Here is a 27,487-nt window from a genome sequence, read left to right on the forward strand (position 1 = left end):
CATAACAGCAAGAATTCGCTTCTGTGTGGGTGTCCTTCTGTTTCAAATCAGCCACCACACCTTTTTTTTCCTCTTCTATTGGAAAGAACAAGCTAAAAAGAATGGACACAAAATAAAGGCAGACTCTAATGCTTTTCTAAAGGCAGGCCCATATGATTGAACTTTTCCTAATTTCAGGATATTTTCAAAGTGATCAGAACAAAGCTATGGAAAAACCTCTGAATAATCTGTCATATCATACCAGCTCCCAAAGAAAACCTTTAGCAAGTGCTACAGACAGAAGCAGTTTGAAAATCATGTGCTTTACTGGTGATGCTGCTGTTACAGAGCATCCTACTCTCTTTATTTTCTCATTTCTCACACCACAGCTATCCTGCTTCCTTCCAGCCACAACATTCCCCTCCCAGTGGGACAAACAACACAAAAAAAAGTTACCCCAAAGTATTTAGGCACTTTCCTAATGCACTGTAACAGCTGGACCAATAAGAAAAGAACCCGGCCACCACTGGCTTTAGTTGCATTATATCAACAGTAAATTAACTCCTGAAAAATTCAGCACAGTTGTGAGATATTCAGAAAGATGCTAAGCTATTTCTTTCTGAATACGAACTAAGCAAATTCTCCTCTGCTTGTATGGTATGTTGTTAGAGTGAATGTGGATTAGTCCAAATAATTAAATTTTAAAATACTGGCAGCACAAGGACAACATAAACTGGTTTTTATGCTCTACGTAACGTGTGCTGAACAAATGCTTGTCTTAAAAGCTTTGCTATGATATCAGCCTGTTAGAGTTTAATTGATGACTTCTGTGACTGCTGTATCTTGCAAGCAGCTATGATGCTTCACACAACAGAAACAAGAAAAAGTCATAAAATATTCCACACCATCACAGTAAAAACTTGTATTGTACTTATCAATACATCAGCTACTGCAGAAAAATCCAGACTGCAGTGTAACAAGAAAAGTGCTGTAAGGCAGAACAGGTCAAACTAATGTGTTTTAAACAATCATGTGACTTTATTGGTGAGTTGGCATCAATACAAGCAACGAAAAATGAAGTGCAAACTAGGCAGAATTTTAATTTTGGCATTTTATGCACTTTAGATGCCCAATACCTTCTGACTTCACCAGCCATAGAATTCAAATGCTGCATCCCACACACTTATCTTTCTCTCTACTCCTTTTAAATGAACAATAAACAGAACTCCACAAAAAAAACCACATCATCTACACCACAAAAACTCACAAGGTAGTCAAAAAGCAAAGAAATCTCACATGAATTCTACATATCAAATACAGTCAAATTCAAACTATATACGTATTCTAATGAACATTTCTCACAGTGCCTAAAGGCACGTTTTTGTAAGATTGTGTTAAATACTGCAGTTACAGTCTAGACATAAGTAGTACAGCCTTATTTGCAGGACCATATGCCATCACCAGGACTCCAACAGCAAATGAGCAAATGCTCCAGAACATAAATACTCCTCTGTTGACTCTAAGTATTGATTTATGTTTTGTGGGTATCCAAACATTGGTAGCTAATGCTGCCTGGCACTATCTATTACAGTTCTTCAGTGACGCTTTCTAATAGTGAATAAAGCTCCACACAGCCCTTACCCAAAAGCTCCACAGCTGGAAGCAGAAAGCACTGTAGCATGGCAGGAATGCCAAGATGTCCATACAAAAGCAAATCAAATAGGAAAACAAACTTCAGAGAAAAAACTTCTTCAAACAAAATCCAAGTTAACACTTCTCCTAATTTGGAAATGGAATAGTTCCCATTTTTCTGTCATTACAGTGGAACAGAGAGAGGCAAAGCCATTCTGGACATTAGTAACACCACCAGGAACAAGAACTCCTTCAAGAACCTAGTCAGTCTACACCAAAAAAGGTTTAATGAGTAATATTTTAAATGGCATATAGTTCAAGCATTCATCTCACTGCAGAACCATTAATCTCCCCCAAGTACTAAATCCTAGCTAGGATTCAACCTACATATTTGAAAGGTATCTGTACAACTGGTACATTTCCTCTTTCCCAGTCCAGGGCATTTAAGAGTATAGCTCTACACTTCACTGCTGACTACATGTATACTGTGCACTTCTTCATGGTTTAGGTATTTTATTTCTGAGTTTCATTTCTGCCTGTATGAACTAACCCAGGAAAAAACACCCATAAACCACTTTGATTAAATTCTCCTGGGTTTTGGAGGCTGCCTTTGCCTCCAATGAAAGCTGGAGGAAACAGGCTTCTGAATAGATGGAAGAAATACACATTTCTTCCACTGAGCAAGGCTCTACTTCTTATCTTGTAATTAAGCAGTTTGCCAGCAAATAAAATCACTTTACAGTCCTGTAATATCTGCATAAGGAGATAGTAGAGGGAAAGCTTAGTGATGTTTCCTGAGGAACACGCTTCCTAGAGATAAGTACAATTACTCTAACTTCAAGATAATGACATAAACTTAGCCCATAAATAAAGCCCCATCTTTAGAACCGTTTATAGCATGAACAATACTGATGCTTGCTTTTACTTCTTTATTTTAAAATTACAGGCAGTTTCAGTTATTTGAAATAAAGACCATATTTTAAAAAACATGGTATTTAGCATGAGAATACAGTGGAAAAAATGTGGTGCTCTACTTATTTTTGCATCTACTTGGCATTTATGTCAGCTGCACACTTTTGCATAAGGACACCACTTCAGACCAATTACTGCCTCTGGAATCCACCTAGTAGAAATCACATTGATCCAGTTTTCCATTGTGACTCTCACCTACACTAATCCACCCCATTACTTTGACTCCAACAGAAGAATGCCTGATTTATACTAGCATAAAGGAGAAGAATCATGCCCAAGTTTCCAGGTACCTTCACTAGCAGCACAGGTGTTCTTTTGCTGGAAGCAGCTGGCATGTGCTAATTAGAAGGAAAACCCAACTCAACTATTTTTAGTTTTGTAAAAACATCTAAGAAATGAGATGGCTCAGAATAAAGTCTCAGTATATTACAATATGCTCCACAGGAGGAAATAACCTGACAAAATTAAATTTTCCATTGCCTTGCATCACACAATTTAGAAGGAAATTGAAGCCTGAAAGACAGGAAATCTCTTTCAAATCTGTTTGTATGGCAGATCTGCATTAGGCTGCAAAAAATTATTAAAAATAAAAGTATTAAAACATACTCTTGCCTCCCACTACTCACAAACCAAACAAAACCACCCACAAGCTGATAAAGAAACTATGAACACAGCCTGCTGGAAGTGTTGCTAAATGAGCCATCCACCTCACAAGACACTGTATGATAAGTTAGCGTGACAAGTCATTCGTCTGAGTGTGAAATCCTCTTGCAATTTGGAAGAAACACTGACTGATATTAAAACCTGACAGCGAGGGAAACAGAATGCTGCTACAGGTTTACACTGTGGTTTTATACTAGTAGGGAAGATGACAAACAGCATGCTGCAACTGGCTAATGATTTGGAAGAGGAAAGCAATTAAAATCAGTCTGATCACTTAGAGATATGACAGAATGCTTACACAATGTGCACAAGGACTTACACTATGCAAAAATCCCAGAGAGGGGAAGAACTGGGAGGCTGGTAAGCATAACTGTGCTACTAAGACAATGAGGAAGATTTTACACATTTTTAAGGCAAACATGCACGTCCCAATCCTGATCACAGAGAGAGCACAGCTGTCAGACTCACAAAGCACCTCAGTTATAAAGTATCCTTATGTTCTAACAGTTCGTATTTACATAAAACAAAGTTACACAAAACTGCATAGGCTAGTGGCTTACATTTGTATACATGTATACATTGTTACCTATAGAATTGAGCTAATTTAATGGAATCATTACATTTCAGGAAAATGGAATGAAAATGCTGAGGAATTAACTAAAAGAAATCAAGGTTATAAGGTATGTATTTTGTTATTTGCAGAAGATGAGGTAAAATTGAGTTTTATCTACTGGGAGTTTCAGGAAGGTTTGGAAACTCAAATGTAGCAACAGAGGCATTTGTTACTCAAGGGGTAATGACAGCAGACCCCTTCTGAAGCAGAGATGACCCAGAGTGACTTGTTCACAGAAGGGATTTGAGGACAGGACTGTACAATACTGTGTATTTTTCTGTGTATTTCATACCTACAAACATCATCTGTTGTTCTGAGTTCCTCAAATCATAAATTACAGAGAACCAAGCCATGCAGAAGCTGTCAGCACGGGTGCTGCAAGCAGCAGAAACGTCCCAGCATCAATAGGTCACAGACATTTGTGACCAGGCTCAGAAACAGAAATGCCTCACAACTGCACACACACTGCTGGTTGAGAAGAAAAGGTATAAGAGAGGCCATCAACTAAATTATTTAAATGTATTCCTTAGAGGACATAATCTACACAGGAAGTCTTACTCAACACTGATATTCCAGGCCATTTGGATAATGAAAGTACAGCAAGTGTCTTTGAGATAACATACATGATACTAACAGTAGAGGAAAAAAATATTATAGGACATATTTCCTAAATTGCAGGATGACAATTTTAAAACAGAAGCATAAAACACACAGAAGCATAAAACACATGCATAGGTGAGAACTGAGATTTTGTCTAATTTTAATGCTGCCATTTCTTGAATTACAGATAACCTATCAAGCCAGTTTATGCTTCCTCTTCTTATATGACTTTTAAGCAATCTTGTAAGCATTGAATATATGACAGGTTTTCCAAAAAACACATTCATTTTGAAACAAAATACTTTGCTCAAGCAGAATACAACTCGATAGCCCATCTTAGAGCTACTTGCTTGTAGTTCCAGTTACAAAATCTTACTACTGTAGAATTAGCTCAAAGAAATTTTTACTTTAATTTTATTTAATTTTTACTTTTTAAATTTTTAATTCAAAGAAATTAAAATAACACTTGCCAAGAATATGTAATGTGCTTGTCATTTGCAGTTGTGACTTGAGGAACAAATACCTTTTTTTAAGGACATAGAAGGATTTAAGAAAACAAAACAGAAAAACATTGAATTTTAACCCAAAAGTGAAATGGCATGAAAAGAGGGCTAAGCAGACTATTCTGAATAAAACTGCAACAGCTGAAACTTTCCTGTAAATGGAATCACCCTCATGCCAGCAAAAGCACAAGCCAATTCATTTTTGGTGATGATTGTTCAATGCTCGTCTTTTAAACATCACTGGCAGATTTCATCACTTCTGCAAGCAAACAGGCTGAGCACTATAAACTCTATAAGCAAGTAAGTGCTGCTACAGGCAGGGATATTTGCAAAACCAGTCCCAAGGCACAGGCACAGAGCTCAGACTCTACTCTTGGGCAGGTTTCTATTGCTCACTGGTGTCACTGGAATGTGTGTACACATGCAAAGTTTAGCCAAATAGAACACTGTGTAGAATAAACAGACAAACAAATATCCATTTCCATTGACAGGATAAAAATCTGGGTCTCTAAGAACCTTAGTTCTACTTATGCTCTTCTGCCTTATTTCCCTTCACCATTTGTTCTTTCTGATTTATGTGAGCTATCAGCAACTAAGGACAGAGATCACATCACTGCATGCACATGTGCTTTCATAGATTCATTAAGATCGTTCAGGTTTACTAAATTGTCTTCCTGTAGAAGGATTATTACCACTATTATTAAGGTAGCAATGGCAGAGGCTGACACACCTTAAAATCTAGGATAATTTTTGAAAAGTCTTTACAATATAATTCTAAAAAAATTTACAATTTTTTCCCTTTGCAAAGGTTGAAATAAAGCCATAACAGTAGCAATAATGACAACCATTCTGATCTTCAGTATCCAGATTACAGACTGTAAACTCAATAATGTGAAAACCTCAGTGAATGTTTCACGCCCCAGTATTATGGCTCAGAAATAACTTTTCAGACTCCATTATGTCCGCCATGAACTTGATCTTTCACCTCTAGTGAAAATCCTCTTACAACTATAATTCTAAAGTTAATGATGAGAGATTTCATTTGCTTTCCAAGCACAGATAAAACCTTTTTGAAATACACTTTCACTGCCATGACCTTGGTCTATGACTTAAGAGTTCACCACATGTAATAATTTACTTTGTCCCAAAGGGCTCATTGAGATTTCCTTTTAAAAGGTTTTGGATATGCAGTTGGAGCTGGAGCACTCACACAGCATGCCTCAAATATACATCACCATATACATTACAGACATTTTGCAACCATATCATTAAACAAAACGAATTTAGATCATTAAAAAATATAACAAAAAAAAAAAAAAGCTCTAACTAAACAAAGTCATCTACACGCTAGAAATTCAACATTTTGGGAATGCTATTGCAATAATCCACAATATCTGCTAGAACAGGAAGTTGCAAAATTTCACTGAAGTAACATACATAAATTGGTACACTAATTCAGGAAATATGCTCTTGCTCTCAACTTACCAGCTCAAACGCAGCTCAGTTCAAGACCAGTAATATTCTCTTTAGCTCATGTGCCATATAATCACCAGAATTATTGCATTAGATTACTTGGTTAGCATATGGCTGCTGACTTCTTTGCTGATAAGCAAAACTCTGTTTGCTTAGGCAGGTCTTACTAAACATGCCTTTACTATTGAAAACAAATAGACAAAGTCAGACCTACTGTATCCACCTCAATTAAAGGCAAGTTTTTATTCCTCTGAATCTTGGGGAAAATTCCTCCTGGCACCAGCTCCCTGGGGATGCATCCAAGGGCCCGGGGCAGGGCAGGATGTGGAGGCAGACAGCACAGACCTGGGGGGTCAGGCTGAGGCTGGTGAGGGGACCCCCAGTGCCAGAGAAGCAAATAGCCTGCAAATGCAGTTTGTATAGGGAGTACATACTATGAGGAACTGGATGGGTTGGCAAAGATTATGTTTAACAGGAAAACTTCTTTTCCCCATCACATAGATGAATTATCAGGGCTGCTGTGCTTCCAGGGCACTCCTTCACCAGTCTCCTGCCCCTCAAAACTTCCATCTTCTCATAGGGGCTTCCCAGGTGAGTACAAGAGTTTAAGCTTCTGCACCAGCTTAAGTGCAGAAGTGCCGCTGTTTCCCCTCCATCTGCTAATTTAAAAGTGGCAGCAAAGTACTGGATTTCAAATAGGAAAGGACACATTCACAAGGGAACCTGAACAAAAATCCTGGCTGAGCAGGAAAGCACCTGAGCATGGGGTCTGCATGTCTGAAAAAGGGGTCCCAGGAAACACATGGCTTTACTTCAACATGTCCAGAAATAGTTTATCAGCAGCTTGTTCTTTTCAGACTTCACCATAGAACCAATATTTTCCAGAAGCTGGAGGACAAAAAATTTGCTGCTCTACTGATCTCCACACTTATTGCCACATGCTGTAACTAACAAATGAACAAAAAGTCAGTTTAACAGAAAAGTAGAAATGGAAAACAGTTCTAAAATATCCAAACTTCTCCTATGGAAGAATTTTAAATAAATTTGGGCTTATTTAGTTGTGTATAAAGTAACCTAGGAGTTTGTTATGTCTTCACACAAATGAGGTTTTCCTCATACAATGTAAAACACATTTTCTTCACACATCTTGAATAAATTTACAAACTACTTAGAAGACAAAAACATTCACAATGTTCTTTCATAACCATAATGATAAAAAATATATTTAATTTCCTTGAAAATGAATGAAATTTAAAGAGAATAATAATTTTAACTGAAAATCCTGCTTCATGTTTCACAGCTTTGATTTCCACAAATCCGAACTTAATACTGCACACCCAAAAAGACAGATAAAGAAAAGAAATTACGTAAATGTTTAATTTGCTTTATTTTCTATATATTCTTATTAGCCACTAAGCAAAAATATTCATGCCAGCTAAAACAGTGCCTGAATAGAAGAAAATATTTTCCAAGTGCAATATGCTAAAGTTTTGATTGTAACACAAAAAAGGTAAAATCGAAAAAGACTAAACAATGTAACATTATCTATTTACAAGTCAGTGTTCAGAACTCTAACAGCAATGCTCCTTGACCAAATCCATCAAAGAAATTCCTAAATGGCATGTTTTGTTCTCAATACATTTGTTTGATTTTGATCTATCTGCACTGAGCTGTAAGGCAATAGGTGAGGGACAGTGGAACCAGAACCCAGCACATCCCTGGGTTCCAGTGCCAGCAAACAACTGCACCTCTGCCAAAGAAAGGTTTTCATTAGAAAACCACCCTCACACAATGAATGCAGGTGCTTAATGGAATTTAGACTGCAAAAAACACTCCACTGCAAACAAATCACTTGTAACTTTTTGAGCCATCTTTCTAATTTTCACTGCCCTCCAAAACATATTTATCTTCAAAGGTTGAGTTAGGGAGAGTGGATAACACTCTCCTTGCTAGCAAAATACCTGCTCTCTCTCAAACAGGCATAAAATTAAACAGCAATGAGTACAGAGCCTGAATTTTAGAGCACTAGACCCCACTCTCTGCAAATACTTTAATATAACTATTTCTGAATTGCTCATATTTAAAAATGCTTGCTTTGCATACACAATGCATTTCATACAGCACTCACTAAATAAAGGAAGCTTCTGCACAGTATAACTTCACACTGAATTAACCTGCAGAGCAAGACAAATTCAAAACCACCTTTCTTTAAAAGCCACATTTGTCAAGCGTGAGAGCAAGACTCTCCCTCTGTCCTGGCTTCTTTATGCCACAAACAGCTTTCAGGGTCAGTGACTGTGCCACAGCAGACAAAAACAACTGGCTTCCCAGCCGAGAGCTGCAGAACAGCAACAGCAAAGCTTCTAAAAACACTTTCACAAAGTCAGATCTAGGACAGTTGTACAAACACAGCTGTAAAAACACAAGGCTGTGATGATTCCAGGTAGCTTCCAGCCACAGCCCAGTTTCGTGCAATTTAAATGGGCTATTTTACAGCATTCTAGATTATGGCAGAACTGCTACAAGGGAAGGCTGAACATGCACAAGACTGCAAGCTCTGTTTCATACATCTTAACTGCACAGCTCTAAGAGTCTTGCACTCCCAGGATTTTTTTCACACCTTATGAAAGACCCTCAGTTACAGGTAACGGCAACCAGAAACAAAATTAAATCTTATCCCAAGTCTAACTCAACCACTGACACCTTGGGTTAGTAAATCAGCTGCTTTGGAAAGGTGCTGGAGAATCTGAAACCTTGTACAAAGTAAAGAGCTTGGAGCTGAAGTGCTTGACTGGGGATTTCACACACCTCACATCAGTCTGGATTTGCTCCACTGAATTGGGAGCAGAGCTGTATGCCTTTGAAAATCCCCTTCCCCCTCAGCAGCTTGACTAGTGGGTTCGTATTACAACTACTATTGATAAACAAAAGGAGATCAGTGAGAGAAGGGAAAAACCCCTAAGACTCCCAATTGCTTTGGGTTATGGAAGACTTGAGAAGACATGAGGAACTCTAGAGATAGCTAATGGAGCTGCATGACTGGGACACATTACAGTGATGAAATTCATATTGTAAGGAATAATTTCGGCTCCTCCTATGCATTGATGGATATAAAATGCACTCACCACTCAGGGAAGGAAAAAACCCTAAGTATCAATAAATAGCTCAATAAAAACCATCTGCTCAAAGCACAGCAATGATAAAAGAAAAGTAAACTCTTAGGATACATAAAAAATTAGACTGTAATACTAGAATAGAGTTTAATAGCACAACAGCTCCTATGTACATACAAAGCTTAGGCTGACACAGTTCTTTGTATTTGTACATGTGAAGTACAGACATCTTGCCTAAATTTGTCCTCCAACACTCTCATACTTCCAAGTGAATTCAGTGTAGTATCTAATAGCAGAATTATTTCATTTTCATCTAGAATTTTTAATCTGTGCAGGCAGAAAAATTTAGTACTTAGGAAAGGAAAAAGAATCACGATATTTCTTTTACATTATCACATTTAAAAAACAATAGAATTAAATTACCCTTTCATAAACAAAACCTGGTCACATGAATATTTTAAGTGTAACCTGGAAATAAAATTTTAGACAACACCAGTGACTCATATTTAGAGAGGAAAAACTATATTATAGAAGATAACTAAACATCATGACACAGTTTATTTGAAGACCTTAAAAAATCTTTGTTTCATAGTGTTCATGTGTTACCTTACAAGAGTAAACACTCATGGTACTCTGGTGCATCAGTCAGTGTATGAATCACAAACCATTAGAGATTGTACTTCTTTTTATTCACTTTATTTTGTTTTCTAAAAGGTTCATGTACATGGATATACAGTTCAAAGAACTTCAGATATTTTTAGAGAAATCAATATCTTTCCTGTGACTTTACAGTAGTGTTAGAGTTCAGTTTTTCTTCATTTCTACTAAAAAAAAAAACACAAAAACACAGAGACAAACAAAGGAATTTTCCAGTCTTCATTTCTCAGAAACTATTAATGTGCTATGTTTTTAAAAATATAATTTAAAACTATTGTATATAATTTGTTGGGTAAATGTTGATGCTCTCCCTTGATTCTTTCTCAGAAGGCTAGCTGTGGATCTTGCAAATTTGTACTCAGTTTTAATTCTACATCTTCTTCAAAAAACAAATCTAAAAATCAATAACAGAACTATTTCTTTACTATATATCTTACTTCATTAACACCTTTCTGGCTTTCTTCATTTCAGCTTATTTCATATTTCAAAATCTTGTCTTGCATGTGCAACACCTTGTTTTACAAAAGGGCATAGCAGAGCCACATGAAAGTTGAAAAAAAAAAATAAAGTAGTACGTTGATTAAGAGGTTTTGTACAAGCTATAGCTCAACTGAAAAATAACAAAAAAAAAAAATCCTCAGTGGTTGTGTGGTGTATGAGATAGCAAAATAACCAAAGTATTCTTCAACAAAATGAGCTGTCTGCCACGATTTATCTGTACAATTCCATCACAGCTCCTGCCTGTTATGTTACACTTTTCAAAAGTATGTCATTAAGCTGCCATAAAAGTCATCACAAATTGCTTTTTCTCCCAAACTGATAATAGACTTATAGATCTAATTTTCAATCTCTTTTCTTCATTACTTTGATTCTTAAGGAGAGTATGACATTTGCTGACTGAATACTTTGTAGTAATATCTGGCATCTCTCTACAGCACTTCTGTCTGAGTATCTCTGAGCTTTTAATAGGTTTGTCTTAACAGTTCCTTGAAATGATGACATAATAATTTGTCTCTATTGCAGACTTTTAAAGAAATTGTTTTTATAATTTCAGTGAAAAACTACAAGACTTGTTGAAAAAAAATGACACAACAAAGCCTTCAGTGCTGTCAAAGCTACACCATCAAAATCCTGACCCTTCATAGCACAAGAGCAAAGAACAAATGAGACATTCTGGTTTTCATTCCAATTTTTTTTTAGCTTCATGGACTGTCCTCTACACAAAACATGAGACTGACTGACAGAAACAACTAAATAATTGAGAAACGTCAACAAATTAAAAATTAGATTTTCATTCCTATGGTGATCCTTCCTCATTTGTCACCAGTTAACACATGAAACTTTCTTTTGTTCATACAGGCCTTCATATGTATCAAACTAACATTCAGTACTTGAAACTGGCCTTGCTAATGAACTAAGTGCACTTAGTTCATTAAAACTTAGGAATAGGCTGGTTTAGAAAGTTCCTTGCAGGGTTAATGAAAGCAACACAGGAAAAGATCACAGGAGCAATGATGGAAATCAGGATGAAGGAGAAACAGAGAAGAAAGTGTCCCTTTTATTATCTCACAACCAAATTTTCCAATAAATATGCAGCAAAATCCACCACCCAAGTAGCCTCCAATGATGTAGGTCACTTTTGAAGCACTTGACCAAATACTTAAATACCCTGTCCCAGGTCAATAAAATATAGATCTTTTATCAGATGTTTTTCAGCACTGATGTTCAAACACTTCACAAATGTGCTATTATGCATCACAGCCAACCCCAGAAACACAACAGCTCACCCTGCTTCACCCAAAAGGTTGATGAGAGAACTAAAAATAGAGACCATGTTTCCCCAGCCCCAGGGGTACTACTTCTACTATGACACAGGGCCTGATATTTCTTTGAGAATACCCCAAGTCCAAACTGACAATTAACAGTTACTTCTACTTAGACAAAGAAACCTAAACTCCTCTACACTGTCATAACACAGGCAACCACCACAGCTCCTAAGTGCTGTGTTTCAAGACATCCAAAAAGGTATTCAGAGCAGCTATTGAGGGTGTGCCAGTACTCTACAGCAGCAGGACACTTCTCAGACTAATTACTTCACATGGAGCTTCCTTGCTATAGTCCTTCTGAGCAAGCTCATTTATCTTCATATCACATTATGCAGTGTAGATACATCCTCAGACAACTCAATTTCTCTAGGTAAGGGATACACATTTGTTGAGGCAAAAACCAGTTTAAGAAGCATTATAATGAACAAATGCTCTCACAGTATAACCATTTGTATTTCCAATCCCAGGTTTAAATTCTTCGTATATCAGAGCTGATTCAAACTGAAATGGGGAAAAATGCAGTGTTCTGCTCATATCAGAGCAAGAAATAGATCAGCAACAGCTCAGGTGAAGTCTGGCAAGGAGAGATGCGAAATTTTCCTCCCTCAGCACAAGGGATGTGATTTGCTCATCCTCAGAAGAAAAATTAGTCTGAACAACAAAGAAACATCAAATTCCAAAAATATGCTTGCATTGGAAACATGCTCAAGTTTGGCAATAACCTCACCACAGGCTTCATCTACACTGAGCTTGTTTAAAGGGAGTTTTTCCTTTACAGACTCTCTTAGAGCCTGACTGAGAACCCCCAATTCCCAAGGCCCAATTCTTGATTCACCCTCTCTGCTGTCAGCAACTATCTGTAAAACTTACTACAGGGTATGCATTTTTACATTCCTCTAATGCCAGTTTGGCACAGAAGAATCAGAGTTCAAAGCTTGCCTTGTCAGTGATTTATACAATCAAGTCACAGAAAGCAGCCATTTTTCAGCTTTTTCAGGTATAAAATGCACACACCCTCACCACCCCTGAAGGACACCACCATAAGAAAGTGCTTTCTAATGGTCAGGAAACTAAAGTACCTCTCTCCCTCCTGTACACTGTGTTAGATGGCTTTCAACTAACCAATCTTACTGCAGTTTTTTCCAGAGGATCTTTACCCTGTTCTAAGGATAGTACAAACAGTGCTGAATGAGCACTCACTCAATTAATGCTCACTGTTCACTATGTGGTCTCTTGCTGTAATTCACAGCATCTACATGTAGAATCATAACTGGAAAACCTCTCATTTCTCTGTTGATCACTATTAGGTACTTGAATTATTTCTTTATAGTAACTGCTCCCCAGCACCTCCATCAGACAATTTTATGGTTCTTTTTTCAAGGTAGCAAACTGGCAGACAGTGATGTGCATCAGGATTGCCCATAATTAGAGATGGTTGACTTGAAATACTTTGGGTCTCTCTTCAGAGGATAAAGCAATTAAAGAGCACTTTGTCAGTACAAAGTACAACTTCAATCTCTTTCAGTGCTATCATGTGTTTTCAAAGCTGACATTAATCGGTCCCAAGAGCCTGAACTCAGAAAATGAGAAGTTCACAACTAATGGCCATATTTAAAACATGTGGTTGAAGTGAACCACCCAACCTCACACAGGAGTTCTATGGCTGAATTAAGATTTGCCTTTAACCCTTCAGAATAGCATCCAACAGCCCCAGGTGTAAATCCCATCTGTCAATGTTAATTCCCTTTCTTCACCTACCAGGTCTCCTCCACCTTCAGCAGCTACAAGGAAGCAAATCTAATCATTAATTAGCACAGCTGGATTAATTTTCTAAATGTCATTTATCTGGCCTTCCTGAAAACAGCAAGTGCTTTGTGGATAAAGAGTCTGAAATTACACCAGAAGATACCATTTTAAGGCAAAAAATTTGTCACAACCAAGCTGAGTTTACACCAAAAACTTCTATTCCAGCATTTCCTATCTGTTGAGAACATTGCATTGCATCACTGTCAGAGAACGCCACATTCCCTGAATTTTCACTTCATGCAGTCTCAAATAACAATCAAAGATTTAAATCCATATTTGTATTGCCATGTCACTTGATACATTTGCAACTTCAAGCTTGAGAAACTCCTACTACAGGACCTCTTAATACTGAACACATCCAAAGAATCTCTGCAAGGGCACAACTTCACTGCAAATCTATGGGTCTATGCCATAACTACAACACAGCACATGAACATCACAGGGTTAGGACTTCCAGTGTAGTGAACACCAGAGATCTCTCAACACTAATTTCTATCAGAAACCTTTGTATCACCTCAGAAAAGTGAGTTTCTTTCAGTTTCACCAATGCCAGCACGTGACATATCACTGTTTTCCTTGTTTGACACCAAGTCAACATCCAACCCCTAATTCCAAAATGCTTTACATTAGCATCACATTTCTGTCTGTGCTTTGGCACTTGAGTTCATCATCAATAAATACTTGTTTGAACACCTGTTTAAAAAAGCCAAGATGCAAACTCACCTCATTCCCACCAACAGCTTTGGTTAAAATTACAGCTGAAGACACAGGAGGTGGCATGCAGCCCACTGTCTGCAAGCTGAAAACAACAAAAAGAATGTTACATTCCTTACAGGAGGTACACAGTAAGCAACCTCCTACCTTAAAATACCAGATAGCCAAGTAGAAAGTCTTATCACCTGTGCAGTGCAATCAGTTTCCCATCAGCTACAGCCCTGCATCAGGAAAGGCACTGCTGCTGGCAGCATTTCTACACCATCTCTCCCTAGTCAGCACGGTGAAGTCATGTCACCATGCAAAAAGCACAAACACTTAACCTCTCTGCGACTTCTCTTCCCCATCTGTAGTACTGCACCTCTCATTCACAAAGGTCTCTATACATCTATCACAGACTTCCAGACAAAATCATCTGGCTGCCATTAAAGCATCAACAGCTTTCTCTTACACTTTAGAAATCCAAGATACCCTATTATTATTGTCATTTTCAGCATTGTTTGTGCAGCAAAGTTATTGAAGTGCCCAGTAAATGCTGCTGCAAAGTAAGAAAAAAGTGGTGAAGTTTCCTTTGTTTTCAAAGACAGTCCACAAAATCACACCACAATAAATTAAATTTGGGGCTAAGTAAAACAGGGCTTCTGAAGAAAAACTGTGTTGACTTGGAAGGAACAGTAATGAGTGGAATAAAATAGATTGCAAAATCCCCAAAAGTGTGGAATCTGCATATGTTTTCAAGTATCAGAGCTTGAGATTCTAATTCAGAACAATCAATTACTAGTGGTGAAATACTTTGCATTCGTAATCCTGTCAGTAGAACCCCTGAGAAAGGCAGTGTCAAAAAGCTGCAGCAAGCAGAAGTATTAAATCCAGGCACCAGGGTGCACATTACAGTGCAACTGATATTCTGCAAATATACAAAAAGCTTAAAGAGAAGAAAAAGGTAAGTGACAATGACAGCGTTCCCTCTGTCAGCTACAGACTCTGTGGGAGAAGAAAGATGCAACCAATGTAAGCATTATATAAATCCAACCACAAGGTGCCAAGCACCATCTTGGAAGCACAGAGCAAGCTTACAGTGAAATAAGCAGCAGAGAGTTGTCAGCACATGGCAGAATAAGCTAACATTGAAAAGAAAAGAAATACAGGGAAAAGAAACTGCAGGAAAGTTTGGAAACATATAGGAAAATATACAGCACACAAACAAACACATGGCAATCCTGATGTCCATCTCCTACACTGTGATACTGTTATCTCTCCTATGTGGCAGGCAGCTCCTCAAACTTCTCACCTGCTCTAATAAGGAGTGGATTAAATTCAGAGTTATCCAGACAGGTACAAAATGTGTGCAAGGGCATTCATTCCAGCTGGCAGGAATTTTCCACACTATAAGGGAAAGACTTAATCATACAATCTCTGTTAACCCTCTCAAATTGAAAATAACATATTTGAGATTAAAAATAAAAACCTCTATCAAGTAATATTAATCTAAAAACCGGTACATACTAAATGGACACACTCTTGATTGAGTGTATTGAAACACGCACCGGTAAACTGTTTTTCAGTTTGTATCAACTACACAATTCTACCAATACAGAAACAGATTCCTCTAAGGGCCAACAGACTTCTAGAAATAACAACCAACCAACCCATATGTTCCACTGGAGCAGGCCATGCTATGAGTACCCCTGATGACATCAGGGGTCCAGACACTTGCTGTTCTGCTGATATCACTACAGACAACTGAGAAATAGAGTCTGAAGTCACATGTTTTAGACATGAAAGCTCCAAAGTCATACCCTATACCCAATCTCTGCATCTCATGGCTTACCACCTGTGCTGTAAATGTTACATGCTAAAAGTGGAGAAGAGGTGAATCTGTGCATACATTAATAACCTGCTTCATGCTCCTTTTCAAAAAGATGTTGTCAATGTAAAACCTGGGCAGCTAACAAAAGAATTAACTTATAAGATGCTTGGGAGGATGTCAGTTTCTCCTCTGTTTTATAAATTTCAAAAAAATTGCAAAGCAAAAAACCTCCTAATATTATTCCAGAGAGAGAGGAGCAGAAAGAAAAAAATCCCACTCAGCTGTAGAAACACAGTTGAAAAGCTGGTACCACCCAAATCTGCCTCTCAAATAACACTTACAGCAAAACTGACCATTAGGGAGGATGGGAGAATCTTTCATTCTGATGCAAGATGGAAAAGGTTCTGTGGGCTGTGCTCTTCAGGCATAACCTTGTGTAGGGAGCAGTGGAGAACTGCAGTGCCCAGGGAGCCACCCTGCCAAAGGGTGCTGCATGCCCTTGGGAGCACATGCCTGTTTTTCCAGGCTTTTTGAGGGCTATCAAGCAGCCTCCACCCCATGCTGTGCTAAATGTGTGATAAGGAAGTAACTTTCCCAAACCTGTCTTCTTCCCTTCCCTGTTTTCCTTAGGTACTATAGTGTTTCTAAGGGAATAAAAACTACAGCTGCGGGGCATTATGATGAACTTTTGTTTACACAGAGCTGCCACAACACAGTCAGCTCCTCACACACACACAGGGACCTGCTTTGAAATGTGTTATTCTAGAATTAGGACAGAGCTCAGTACCTTCTGCACCCGCATCACACTGTACAGCTCCCAGTGCAGTGGCTGCTGCTCTGAGCACGTCCTGAACAGCAGTTTCCTCAAGAAAGCACTCTTAAAAAACCCTACTAACGCAACTTAATTAAACTCCTCAATCTGATCATTCCTTCAATGAAGACTCAATACAACAGAGTTAACAGCACTAAAATATAAAAAAGCCAAATCAGAAGCAGTACTCAAGGAAGAAGCGCTTGAAAGGCAGCTTGAAGCATACAGAAGTACAGCAGCTCAGTAGTAAGACACAGACACACTCACATGACAAATGAGCCTGGTTTAGGCTCCACATTTAGGGAGATAAATGCACAAGTATTTATTTTCTTTACAAAAATACATACATCCCAAGTTTTACAACCAGTTTTACAGCTGTGCATGCATATACATATAATTACACTCATGCATGCAACAGATTACATCACTTAAGTACTAAGAACCAAAGGGGCATAAGACTCATGGGAAAGAAGGAACGAGACATGCTTCATGGAACCAAAAACCCCACTAAAAGCTCTTTCACCTTGCACTTCAGAAACTGAAACTCCATGAATTAGGAAGGAATTTTGGCTACTGTGGAAAATCACATATTTCTCCTAGCTGAGAACAAAAACTTCACAATTATTTTAAAGAATACCCTTTACTACAAATACTTAAATACAAATGAACATCATATATCAATCTTATTATTTCCTTGCTTTACTGACGCTGTTAAGCAAAAAAGTGTTGACTTTTAATTGTTGTTGTCTTAGTGTCACCTTTTCACTATCATTTGGACCAATTCACACTTGATGGAGCATCAGGAGAAGCCTCTTACAAACAAAATGAAATGCTCCTTTAGGTTTAGGCCTTGTAGAAACACAAACATGAGCAGCTTTTTCATTAAACTTTTAAGACAAGGAACTCCCCAAGCCATGTTTCACCAAGCAGTAAGAAACAATGGGGATTCTTTCAGCAGTTTTCTGAAATAATTGATTTTTAACATTCAAATCAACATTCCAGTATACCTGCATGGCACCAAGTATTGACTCCCATTTCAAAAAAAAAAAAAAAAAAACCACCTTTTTTACATAGCATCTATCCCTAGTACACCATCCATGCAGCTTTGCACATTGACAAGATTTAAACACACTGTTTTCATGGTAACTTTGTTTTGGCTCATCACAAAGTTCTTGTCCTACAAAAACTTTACTCTTTTTTTTCCTCCAAAATTTAGCTGGAAGCAGATACTGAACCCATGCAAGAAATGCTCAACACATACTACTTAAAAACAGAAGACCAGTATGTGGCATACACAACATTTATTCACTGATTTATGCTTTTCCTTCAGCATTCCTCCCCACCTTCCTTGAGACCAAACACATCACTTCGGCTGTGTTTTTCGAAAAAGAAAGCTAACCTGTTGCAATCTCCCTACACATAAGACTGTCCAGACCTTCTGAGAATGAGACCAGGTTCCTGAAGGGATAATCTTGAGCATGAACTTTGTTTTCAACAGCAAAGTGCTGAAGCACAAAAAACAACAAGCAAGATCTGTTCACAATACAACAAAACACCAGTTGCAGGATAAGCAGCCCTTTAAGACAACAGCTACAAATATACTTCACTCCATTATACTTAAACATACCCTTTTAAAAGCCATTCATTTATAGGTGTGATTGATAACAGCTGAAGAAAGACCCATATTGCTGTTGGGAAGAACACAAGTGTAAAAATCTGGACAAAAAGGTGTAGTTTCACATGCATCAAAGCACTTGTCAGCTCCTGCAAAAGAAAAAGAAGAGAGGAAGTTGCAGTCACAACAGCTGAAGTAAGATCACATTTGTGCTTTTAAAACTAGGACCAGCTTTATCATACAAAAGGAGTTCATGTCAAAAAGTCACCTTTAGGGATCATCTGATCTCTTTAATAATGAAGTACATCCAGACAACATAAAAGCTGTCTGCTCCTGGGCATTTTTCCACAAGAATTGTCCACCACTTCCATAACAGTGTAGCTCTCAAAACAGCAGCTTTTCAGCAGGCAGCCTTAGCACTTTGTCACGGCTTCAAAACCTGTGTTAACTGTACTGATGGCTGTTTACTGACTTTTGATATGAAAAAGCATGAAAACTTGTAGTGAGTACATGATTTCAGGTTCCTCTGTCTAAAGACAGCCACAAATGGGGATTCTCATTTATACTATTAAAAAAAAGAGAAAAGTTTATGGATGTTTATATTACCAACCATTCATTTGTGGTGTTGGGGTCTTTTTGTGTTTGTTATTTTTTCCCTAAAAGCAAAGTAGCAGACTTTGATTATTTATTGTATCAACAGGAAATTTATAGGAAAAAGAAATTTGGCTGATGAAGAATAACAAAGAAAGAATACCAGGAACATAACAAGCTAAAAGCTGTTAAGCCATAAATCTCAGAGAAATAAAGTCTAAAATACCACTGGAGACTCAGAAAACAACAGGGAAAAACTTAATTTTAAATAGTGTAAGAGCACTCCAGAGTGGTGATCAAGTACCCTTAAAGAAAAAAACTCTTCAGCTAGCTCTGTGTCTCCCTGTTTCTGCCTTTTCAGACATTTCAAGGACCTTCTACACAGTATTTGAGTACAACAAAAGAGCCTTGCACATTTCAATTAATTTCAAATCTTGCAGACTGAGAATAAAAATTCCTCTTCCTTTCTCTCACAATAACTCACAGTCTTCCCATGTAAACAATGCAAAAGAACTGATGGCACTCTTATTCAAAATCTAATTTGCTGGGATTCTCCAGCTGACACTCCAGATGCATTGAACATATCTATCTATCTGTATCTCACATATAGAAGTACCCTTCTAATTTCATACTTTTAAAATCAGAAAAGAAAATGCCTCACAACCAGGGGGTTTTAAGAAGACTCTGTGATACTTCCAACACCAAAACTCAAGACAGAAAGAAAGCCTCATTGTAACCTCCGGGGAGCAAGGAAGGTGATACAACTACTGCATGGAGGAATGTTGTATTGATGGAACAAATCTTTGCAGACCTAAATTACCAGTCTTGAAAACGTCTCCAGTGATTGCCTTTGAGAATAGTAACAGTTATTTAGAATAGTTATTATTATAATATTATGCCTTAGATTGGATGATCACAGCATAAAAGCTGAGGCAAACAGCCTTCACCCTCCTAAACAATTTACAAGAGCTTATCCAAAAATACATCTGCCACCTCAAAAAAGTTGCTGGAAGCTGCTAGTCAGGACTCTGTTTCTGCACAGCAGACAGAACAGGTTACCTTGTCTTCCCCAGTATTTCACACCCTTTAGGGAGCTCATCCCAGCCTCTCCCTGGCTGCTGTCGGTCCCTGTTGCTATCCAGCCACTCCTCCAATAGTCACAGCTGGACTCCTCTGAGCAAATACCCACACAGAGCAAACAGTGTTCTCAGTGGCTTGCCAAATTCCTCGTTGAAATGGATAACTCAAGTATGTGATTTAATTTCTGGAGCCCTATGGGAGGTATTTGCTTTAAAAGAGCAAGCTAGCCAGTCACTGCAAACTGAAATAGCATTATATTAAGGTGGAATGAAATGTTCTTGTCAGAGAACACTGAGTATTTCTACAAATGTAAGAGGACCTTGGTCACCTCTGGTTCTGAAAGTGTAACAAGGCCACGCACAGGCAGGCTCTCCTTGAATGTTGCCAATTATTCTGTAAAATGCTTTCTGAACACACTAGCAAAAATTTTTGAGCATGCACTTACACAGCAGATTAAACCAGAAGTGTAACCTTAAAAGAGCATCAGTGATTTCTAATTTGTCAGATTTATCAGAAGGCCTCTGTTAACACTTACAAAGTTTTCATTCTGTCATAAAGCATACCAAACACTAGTTTCCATCTAACTAATACAGTATCTAAGACAGAGCAGCTGATACATAGGTCAAGAACAAATAAATCCAAAAGCAAAAACCATATACTTTGCAATCCAATAAAAAAGCATACTGAGTAATAATACCAACTTTAGGTTGTGCCTTAAACAGCTAAAACATGCTTCGAAGTATTTTAATAAAAACATGACCTGGAAACCTAACACATGTAAGGATTGTTTTGAACATACACTTTACAAAGTAACAGCACAAGCTACAATGTGAGAAATTATTTTCTTCTTCTGTCTTCTACCCCCACAGCAGAAATTCAGGAAAGGCCTAGCTTCTTCATGAAGCTGGATAACAGCACCAGCCCTAACTGCTGCTCCCAAAACAATCTGAGATCAGCTACCTGGACATAAACAAGCTCCTGTAAAAGCTTCATTTACGTCAATATATTGCTTTTAATATCATAGATGGGAAAAAGTTATATAAGTTCAAAGTAAGACATGACACATTGTCCAGAAAACTGGCAGTCACATCACCTTAACTGGAAGAAGTTAGATGTAAACTAGCATGGAGAATCTAATCAAGACTTTGACAATGCTACCGATTTCTCACAGCTGCTAATCGATACAAGGTTTCAAGGATACAAACTAGTGAAAGGGGGAAAACAATTACTTTTTTTTTTTTCTCTGCATGCAAAGATTCCTAAGCCTGAAAGAGAAAGACTCCACTTTATTAATACTACTCAGGTTTGTGTTTTGAGTTCTCTTCTCTGTGGAAGAGAGCGCCTCTCCACAGCTTATTTCCATTAAAGTTGAAGAGATGAAAGTTCACCACTATAACCACGACACAGGTGGAGAGACTTTTTGTTGTTCAGTGCACAGTGTTCACTCAAATCCCAGTCCACCAAGAAACAACTGGACAAAATTGTGATTATTCTTTCAGGCATTAATATAATGCATCTTATGGATGGCATCCCCTGTTAGTCAACAGCACAAAGGAATCAGAAGACTAGACTAGCAGAGACGTGCAGGGTTTCATTTCAACTCTGGCTGCTCCATCTCTTCTTGGCACATAGCCATCATTTCCTTTCTCCATGATTCCTTTACAGGCCCATTCATCTCTTCTGAGTCCCAGACTGCTCCTCTTTGAATAACAAATGACACAAAATTTTAAACAAATCTCAGTGCCTGTGATATGCACCAGAGTGTAGGTAGCTCAAATCCACCTGTCCACAACCAAATCCTATGGGAAAAGATTACCAAGACTTTGCCCTTGTATATTGACATTACATCTGCACAGGAACCCTTTTGTGCTGATCCTAGCTGCTGCCCTGGCTCTACCAAACAAGGTAACTTACAGCCACCAGGTCTTTGCTTCCATCAATCCAGCTGTGAACAGCTGCATTTCACCCTGATTTGGGTTTGGGCCACAATGAGGGTGTAGATCCAGTCTCCAAATTGTGCTCATCACTTCCATTTAGTTAAAGCTGTGCAGAGACAAACCAACCACCCTCTGTGGATGGGTGACATTTATTCACACTATCCCCCTCATCATCTTCATCACCTTGTGAAGCACTTTCTGAAATCAAGGAGGGTTATTCCTTAAACATCTAATATTTATCTTCTCTTGCTAGCCATCCTCCCGGTACCACCACCATCCCAATTACATTCAAATCTGATCCAAAGGAAGACAAGATTTTTTTAGAGCATAACAGGAATGAAGAAATGAGAAATTACAGTACCTCAGTTTTTAAGGAGAGTCCACTGTTAAAGAATATAGCTGAAACAGCAATGTAAGTTATGGTAATTTCTGGTTTCAGAGGTCCTAAAAAATACAGACATAGAGAACAAAGTGAACTACAGTCAAAGGGATAATGATGCACATATACTATATCAGAGTAAATGAGAATACTTAAAAAATACCTGTAGAAAGTCTAATCAGTAAAGCCTCTAATAAAAAGAATGGCATTTCTATCAAGTTACAGAAAGCATGCTATTCATTTTTAAATAAGTGTAAACCAGTGAGTATGCAGAGTGAGTTAGGTCATAATATAGATTTGACTTCCATGATTAGAGGCCACTGGGAACTGACAGGCAAATTCTGGAAATTTGAAAATGGGGAGCCTTTCACAGTTCTGCCATCAGACTACCCCTACAGCATCAGCAAACTCAAACCATACCCTCCAATAAAAACATTAGCTGGTACCTTTACAGGGCCATTGACATCCCTCACACAGCTACCTCTCACTTCTTTCCCTACAAGACACATACCTGTCTGGCTGCCTGCACAGAAGAACCCAAATCACACCTTGCAATTATTTCCTCAGGGCAATACAATTCTGTGTTACTCCATTCACAACAGAATTTTGTTCAAAATGGCTCATTCAGCCCCACAATAATGCATTTCAGACGCTGCTGCAGTGACAGCAGCAAGGTGATGCAGATGCCTGCACCATCAAGGGTTGTATTGAAGGCTTATGTTTGTGTATATTTAAATACTTTTTTCAGGGAGATTAAAATATAGTCTTTTTTTTTACACTTCTATAAAAATGACAAATTCTCTTAATACTCTTTGCCTTCAGAGGCCACCAGGCATAAAATGTATGTGCTCATTTTTTCATGAGCATTCAACCAGATATTAGGTTAGAAAGAAAATATTAGCAGTCTACTTAGGACCAAAGTAATATCCTCACTCTACAAGTGATGCTAAGTCGTCCTGAGCAAAACTGCAGCAGGAAACAAGCCAGCCTTGACTCAACACTGCAGAAGAGAAGAACCCTTCTGCTCCCAGGATGAATGATACATTGATGGTCACACTGGAGTAAGGTCAACGGTCCTTAAATCAGAGGGACTTGACTGTACAAGTCAAATTTGCATCTCAAGTCATTTCAACATAAATCCTACTCTCAGAGGGAACTCTGCTGACAAGACACTAAAACTGTGTTTGCCAAACACCAAAAAAAAAAAAAAAAAAAAAAAAACAAAACCTGAAAACAAACAAACAAAACCCCCAAACAAACAAAAAAAAATCCCCCCACCAAGCTACACATACAAAGACTAAGGTAAAAATAAGACAGGAAATGCAAGAGTTACAGTTGCAACAAAGCCCATGACCAGTTGCAAAATTCTGGCACGTTAACTGAATAGATGGGGGGGAAAAAACCCAAAGGATTATACAAATATATATACCTCTACAGAAAACTGTATTTTATAGGCACTGTTACCTCTTTTTTCTAATCCTTTAGAAGATTAGAGTCTCTACATACATGCACATACAGCAGACAGGCAGTGGATTAATTTGGCTAAAACAGGGGTTCTTCAGTTTTTTTCTGGTTTTTCACTGGACTACCTGAACTCCTTCCCCCAGGAGAAGCCTCTACCACCAGAGCAGCCACACACTCGAGGAGCACAGGGAACTCTGGTCACAACAGAAACATTTTTTTCACAAAGGAACTAAATGGGCTCATTTATCAAACAGGAAAACACAAAAAAAATGGCTTGGCTTATGTCATGAAGGTGACAACAAAACAAATCTTTGTTATTTATGGCACAATCTTCCACGGCTATGGATGCTGGACCATCCATACCATTCGCTAAAGCCCTGAAAATTACCATGCACGGCTTTGTCAGCTGGAAGATGACAAACTCAGGCTTTTTCATGTGTTGATACTTCCCACCCCTCACCTCTTTCTGCTTTTAAAAATAAATATTTTTCTTCCTCAGAGCTCTGAGATCCCACAGTTTCAGAGGAGGGGATACCACTATGGGGAACATGTGCTCGCTACTTTCAATCAATGCTTCCAAGATTTTTCAAGCAAGTTGTCCCAGGAAAAATACAGTGTCAAAGCTTGACACCTCTTTGCAGCAGGATAATTTAACGTAGTGCTCCATCATAGTGCTTCCATGCAGGAAGTGAGCCGAGGAACAATTATCTCCTATTCCAGTGAAAAGGACCTCCCACACGGCTGCTAACAATTAACACGGCACTGAAAGCAGAAAGGGACAAAACACCTGATACTATCAATTTCAAGTCGTCTCTAAGGTCTGCAGAAAACACAGCACGGATCCTGCAAGAAGCTCCACGTGGGTTCTATTCACCCGTGCAGAACAGCACACCGATGTTAGAAGGGATCCTTGCACAGCAGGAATTTGCCTACCCTGAACTCCCTGAAGTACCGGAGCCTTAGTTGCCACAGCATGTGGTCAGAGCCACATGTTTTTAAATTACTTTCTTTTTTTCCCAGAACCTAAGAGGTGGGAAAAGTTTGGCTCCTCAGTGAGAAGCTATTCTCAAACTTCAGCACTGTTAAGAAAAAAAAAAAAAAAATTAAAAAAACCCCTGTGCCTATAAAAGCACAGATAGAATCTATCTCCTCTCACATAACATGGAGCTGCTAGAGGAATTCTATGGAAATATTCTACATCCCTTTTCTCAAGCCATCAGAGAACAATTAGGAAGAAGAAATACTAATTTGTTCTTGAAATTTGTGAACGCCTGGAGCTGAAGTTCCAAAGGAAAGTGACCAGGAACCAACTCCGGCGTTTATATTTAAAGATACATTGTTTATGTTTAAATAACAGTGGCTATTTCATCAGCTCTTGTTCCGGGAAACACACAAGCCCTCCCTGCTTTGCAAGGGACAGATCTGCTTTGCCCCGTGTACGCATTTTTTACACCACCACATTCCACAGGATCAGTTTCCCTGTTTTCCCCCACCTTGCATGAGGAAGTAAGAAGGAACAACAAGACCAAAAAAAAAAAAAAATCCAAACTTTAAAACACAAGTCTTCTACTATAAAGCGAAAGAAAAGGTCTGGCCGAAACGCAGCACCTGAGAGTTTACCACAATACTGCTTCAGCCGCACCTCCGGGGGAAGCTCCCGGACGGCAGAAATCCATACCCTGAGCTGCCGGGACTTCATGTCCACAGCTCTGGAAGTTATGACTTAGTTGAACAGGAGCACATTCAGAGCCAGTCACCGCTTGGCTTCCATCACTCCTAATCCCAAAAGAGCAGGACGCTCCTCCAGCCACTGGTACAGTGCCGAGCAAACACACGGGAACCCACGCGGGAGCAGTTCCCGGATTCCTGCGGAGCCGTGGCTGGGAGCCGGGAAGAAGAGGAGCCGATGGAGGGCAGGGACCCCTCCCGGGCGGGACGGGGCGCGGGGGCAGCGCGGCCGCCGGGAGTTGCCGGAGTCCCGGGGCTCGCGGTGCCCGCGCCGGGCTGCCGGGGCACAGCGCCCGCACTCACCGCCTTTGACGCCGACGCCGGGCTCCAGCCGCGCCACAGCGATGACCAGCACGATGCCGAGGATGAACCACTCCTTCCGCAGCCGCTCCAGCAGCCCCATGGCGCTGCCCGGCGCGGCGCGGATCGGCTCCGCCCGGCGCCGCTCGGTCCGGTTCGGCCGGGCTCGGTCCGGTTCCGCTCGGCTGCTCGGGGCTGCTGCGGGCGCGGGGCGGGGCGCGGCCCCACCGCCCGCCGGCAGGGCCAGCCGGATCCGCTGACGGCAAAAGTCTCACCCACCGCCGCCATCGCTACCACGCACCTCCTAATAGGCGCGCAACTCCGCGATGCCGCCCGCACGGCTACGAGCAACCGGGGCCCCCGGCCGGCTCCGGCCGCCCCCGCCCCGCATCCCCTGCTGAGGCGGACACCGCAGGTGGCGGTGGCGGGAACGGGACAGCTCCGTGGCTGTCGTCGTAGGGCGGGTCGGGGAGAGCGCGGGCACGGCGCCGGCGGGGCCGGGCGGTCGAGGCAGGCGGGCGCAGCGCGAGGGTGCGCGCTGCTTTGGTGCATTACAACGCCCGCGTGACGGCCGGCGTTTGACGCGCGGGGAGGGGGCGGGCGCGGGCCGGGAAGCGCCGGGGCGGGATCCGGGATCGCTCCGTGAGGGCGGGCGCGGGCCGGGGCTGGCAGGGTGAGCACTGACAGCGGCGCTCCCCGCAGCCGCGGGAGCCAGGAGCGCCGGGAGGGCGGGGGCCGCAGCCGCGTCACGCGCCTGTTCGCGGTGTGCCCTCACGCCCGCACGTCCCGGCGCTGCGCCGCCGCCGCCAGGCACACGTGGATCGGGATCGCCCGGGAGTTCCCACTGAGCGCCTGCCTGTCCGTTCTGGGCAGACCCAAAGGCACCTGCTCAGCCCCTGTCGCGACATGGCGACAGCATCGCCCGAGCCGGGCCAGCCACTTCCCGGCGGCGGGCGGTTCCCTGGCTTGCCTCTGTGCTAGAACCACTTCCATTAAAACAGTATCCTAGAACCTCACCCTGGCGCTCCACCCGCGCTTTCCATTCCCTATTCCCCTCTTGCGGCGCTTCCCCGATGGATCCGTCATCCTGCCCGGCCAGGGGCACCCGCTGCAGGTCCACGAGCAGGGAGATAAAAAAGCAGGAGACGCTCTGTCTTCCAGCGGCTCCCACCGCCGCTGCCCCGTCCCGCGGGGCTCTCCCTCTCTGCTGCTTCACTCCTG

The 27,487-nt window shown here is 40.3% G+C and overlaps 1 protein-coding gene across 2 annotated transcripts in view; it reads right to left on the reverse strand.

The window, feature by feature from the left end:
* SLC10A7 (solute carrier family 10 member 7) overlaps positions 1–26,477 on the reverse strand; it is a 140,635-nt gene extending 114,158 nt beyond the window's left edge. The window contains exons 1-4 of one of the 2 annotated variants that reach the window (XM_041412199.1): positions 26,270–26,477; positions 22,757–22,839; positions 18,800–18,936; positions 14,561–14,636 (exon numbers count right to left, since the gene is read on the reverse strand). In XM_041412199.1, coding sequence (XP_041268133.1) covers positions 14,561–14,636; positions 18,800–18,936; positions 22,757–22,839; positions 26,270–26,369 — 396 coding nt within the window. In that variant the 5' untranslated portion in view covers positions 26,370–26,477. Of the gene's footprint in view, positions 1–14,560; positions 14,637–18,799; positions 18,937–22,756; positions 22,840–26,269 lie in introns of those variants that run through there. The other variant, XM_041412200.1, reaches the window with a different exon arrangement.
* Between the last annotated feature and the right edge of the window lie 1,010 nt (positions 26,478–27,487).

The sequence above is a fragment of the Onychostruthus taczanowskii genome, unplaced genomic scaffold, assembly GCF_017590055.1.
Source record: "Onychostruthus taczanowskii isolate IOZ18803 unplaced genomic scaffold, ASM1759005v1 scaffold38, whole genome shotgun sequence".
Lineage (NCBI taxonomy): Eukaryota > Metazoa > Chordata > Aves > Passeriformes > Passeridae > Onychostruthus > Onychostruthus taczanowskii.